We start from the raw sequence: 4,064 nt of genomic DNA, 5'->3' as shown, positions 1-4,064 counted from the left end.
CTACATGTACCTCTTGTAAGGATGCTATTGCTCTGTCCCGTTCGTCAATTCCTTCTCGTAATTTGGCTAGCTGATTAAGTGCATCTGTGAGTTTCTTTCTATCCATGCTATGGTGATCCTTGTTCATTTCAAGTTGCTTAGATTCCACTCCTTTATTACTTTTAATCATTCCCATAAGCTGAGCAATTGTTTCATCTTTTGCTTGCATAGCCTGTTGCTGCGCCTCCAGCCTAGCACTCAATTCCTCCAACGATCTTTGGAGTATAAAGGTTTCATTGTCCTGTCTGTCTTTTTCAACCCGTAAAATTTCAATTTCTTGTTGGAGTTCATCCTGAGATTGCACAGAAAGTGATGCAGGGGATGATCGTTCAGTTTGTTCCCTCTCTTTTTGCAACCGTTTTTGAAGATCTTGAATTGTAGCTGTTCTTTTCTGAAAGGAAAGAAATAAATAAATATTGTTTATAATACTTGTAACTTTAGGTCTGTGTGCATAATGGTCCTCACCATCATCACTATCAATTAATTTGAAAGTCGTTTCCTCAAATTATCCCACTGGACTTACAGGTATTTTTCAGTATTACTGCATGGAATCATGGCCAGGTTTTTAGTATTAAAAACCCCCTATTTTCTGCAATTGTCTAGAGCTCACACTGTCAGACTGGTAAAAAGATACATGACTTTGTAATTCATCATCATCATCATCATCATCAATTTTGATCCGGGTTTATCCCCATAGATGGGGGTGGCCGGATTTACCCCACTTTGGAAGTAATCTCCCACCCTCCATCTTGCTCGATTCATGGCATCCTTTTTCTACAATCCAACACTCTTGCTCTCCTTTTCCACTTGCATCTTCCATGTCTTCTTTGGTCGTCCTCACTTCCTCTTGCCCTTCACTTCAAACTCCAACACTTTTCTCAGAAAATGCCCATCATCCCTCCTCAACACATGCCCGTACCATCTCACTCCATTCGCCTTTGCCATCTGAAACACTGTTTCCTTCAATCCTAACATCTCCATTTATAGGTCCTCTGTCCTCTTCTTCTCCATCAGTTTTGCACCACACATTGCTGTCACCATTGCTCTCTTGGTCCTTCTCAAAATTGCCATCTCATTTTCCCTCAGACACCATGTCTCGCTCCCATATGACATTGCCAATCTTACATAACTCTTATAAAACATTCATTTTATGTATTATTGAATGATTATAAAAAATCAAGTTCATTCCTATTTTCCATCCCGTTGCCTTTTATTTGACAGAAGCACATTCCTTATGCCCACTAAGCATACAGCTAATGTAATTTTAAATAAATACAATCTTTCCAAAAAATTAATTTTGATACTTGGCATTTTGCCACCATCTTTATATTTTTAATCCTTTTGTTTACCCTGAAAATTATCCTTTAGCAATTAATGGACATAAAAATGATAGAAAAGTTCTTTCTTGGTGAAAGAATGTCCAATTCAATCCATCAGATTAATTTGTGGGAAAGGTCAAAAGTCTTTGATGTTCGGCAGCAAATATTATGACAATCTCGTGACAAACGTTCAGGTGTTGGATTCCAGTTTCTCTTAAAAATAATTATTGATACACACCATCTTTAAGTTGTACATGTACTTGGGTATTCCTCATCACATTAGACACGCAAGACCGCAATAAAATGGTTAACAAATTAATAGTTTGCTGCCTTATGAATGCCTCCAAAAGTCAAAGAATTATCAGTGGTCACGACAATGACTTCAATCAATAAGATTTTTCAAGTGCACACTAAATCACCAATTCCAACTCATTTATTAACTGAACTCTTGATCCGCGGGTAACTTTTGACAATTATTCTTTTGTAGAATAGGTTAATCAAGGACTTTTAGCGACAGATAAAAAACATTCATTATAAGACCATTTTGATCACAGCCATCTTCTGAAGACATTAAAATAAGCTTAATGACCCCATCATGAAAATAACAAAACAAGACACGCTTGATGGCAACAGCTGTCGACGGAAGACTGTAACAATAACTTTGCACACGGTGTTAGGAAGACTTTCGGTAAATCCTAAATTTATAGGCAAAGAAATAATCTTAAATCAGAAAGTATCTTTTCTGTAGTCATCACCTCATGTTTCACGTTTTGTACAATGTCGCTTGCTAATTTGGAATTTGAGGACCACAAAATGAATTGGTTTTGATGCAATATCAGGAAGAGCACACTTCAATAATCCAAAGATGCAAGAATGTAATTCACTCAAAAATTTGGCAAATTAAAGAGCTGCTTTTATTTTCACGGTTTCCGCACCCTCTAAGACAGAAAAAGGTAAATGCAATTCTTTTTCACTTCCATGGTATAAATCAATCCATACGCTTTCTATTACAACAAAAGCTAGACTCTTACCTGCGCCTCTTCGGAAACAACATTAAATTGTTCTCTTAACCTCACATATTTTTCCTCTTCGGCTTTTCTTGCGGCTCTCTCTTTCTTCAGTTCTGGACTCCAAAACATCTTTATGCTTCTCATGCTAGAGTTTAGTTTCGTTTCCTTAGCTTCAACCTCTTTCCTAAGCCGTGCGTTTTCCTGTTGTAGTTCAGCCATTGTCATCATCCTGTCGCTTCCGTTTACTCGACGGGGACTTGCAGTCGGTGAGGACGGTGAACCGATGGAAGAATCACTTGTTGCCGGGCTTAACTTTGGAGAATGCTCCATTTCGGCGTTTAACGAATACATCTTGGGTCACTAACTTGATAGGCTTAGTTACCATAAATCACCGCCCAACCTGAAATCTCGCCACACCAATCGACAAGTTTCGCCGATAAAATCAGCTGCAAACATGGAGAACTTCATGCAAATTATGTCAACGGATCGAAAAAAATAAGAAGGATTGTTTAGTGTGTATTCTCCACCGTATTATTTAACTCGAGTTCTACGAAGAGGTATAACTAGAAATCTCACAATGTGATTGCTTCCAATTCAATATCAACAACAATAATTTCGACGGTTCAATTCATTGCCCTCCGCGCGGAACCAGACGTCCTCGAAGACCAGAAACAGGTCATCCTGGAAAAGTATGTTTACCGTCAACATATGCGACGAATAAAGATGACTTGTCACCAGTGCAAAATAAAAGGAAGAAGGAAGAAAATGAAAAGTGGTTCGTACCGTACCAAAGTCAGTACAAATGGGCCTAGACATGGGCCCACGGATGAGTTGACTTTCAGCGGATGTTAATGTCCATATTTGGATCATATTCGTGCAGAAAGTCACGCCAAACAAAATAACGCAACGCCTTGTATCCGGGAGATACGAGGAATGATACGAGGTAGAATTGTACAAAATTTGATACAGGTATGTGAAATGAAATAAAAGCAAGACCCATCTCGCATCTTGCCTTGTTCACCAATAAACGATCTTACAAATACCCGTATAAAGATTGCAAGGAAAACCACAGGACACCCAAGTTGTGTCAAAAAACTCTCTAAAACTTGTTGCGATCTAAATTATTATTGCAGGGTTTGCAGAAGAAAAACACCTTTAATTATCTTATTCCCGTTTGACCATTTCTCTATAGAATGGAGCACAAAACTTACCGATTTGAGGGTCATTCTGTTCTGTGCGTTAAAGTGTGTTGATTGAGGTGGACAGGCTTACACAGCTCCCTTGTACGTGGTCTCGTTTCCGTTTTCTCTCTTCATTACATATTTGAATGGACGCCTCTTTTAAGCGGTTCCTGTAAGATTATTTAGCAATGGTTTTTGTTCTATGAGACTTTATATTTGGATCTCTATATGGATCTGCTGCGAGATATTTTTTCTTCCAAGAAAATAGTTTGTCTTGGTAATAATATTTTTATCTTCTTGATGTTGATTTTCTCAGCAGTAATGTGAATGTGACCCGGTATGGCCTCACGCCTTTGCGTCAATTTAATTCTAGTCTCGACCGATATTTTTATCGGAGGCAGAAGAGAGTGAACGATTTTCTGCTTTGAAAGGTCCGACCCGGGCACAGGGTTATCTGGTTTTTGAACGACAGTTACAATGTGTGCTGCCATCAGTGTATCAATGAGAATTGGCTC

The 4,064-nt window shown here is 38.5% G+C and overlaps 1 protein-coding gene across 1 annotated transcript in view; it reads right to left on the bottom strand.

The window, feature by feature from the left end:
* LOC138016387 (ELKS/Rab6-interacting/CAST family member 1-like) overlaps window positions 1-3,176 on the bottom strand; it is a 41,659-nt gene extending 38,483 nt beyond the window's left edge. Inside the window, exons 1-2 of the mRNA XM_068863533.1 lie at window positions 2,390-3,176; window positions 11-430 (exon numbers count right to left, since the gene is read on the bottom strand). Coding sequence (XP_068719634.1) covers window positions 11-430; window positions 2,390-2,719 — 750 coding nt within the window. The 5' untranslated portion in view covers window positions 2,720-3,176. The remainder of the gene's footprint in view (window positions 1-10; window positions 431-2,389) is intronic.
* Window positions 3,177-4,064: the final 888 nt, after the last annotated feature.

Source organism: Montipora capricornis, chromosome 9, assembly GCF_036669925.1.
Source record: "Montipora capricornis isolate CH-2021 chromosome 9, ASM3666992v2, whole genome shotgun sequence".
Lineage (NCBI taxonomy): Eukaryota > Metazoa > Cnidaria > Anthozoa > Scleractinia > Acroporidae > Montipora > Montipora capricornis.
The sequence above is the reverse complement of the archived record's forward strand: the minus strand, read 5'-3'. Positions and strand labels throughout refer to the sequence as shown.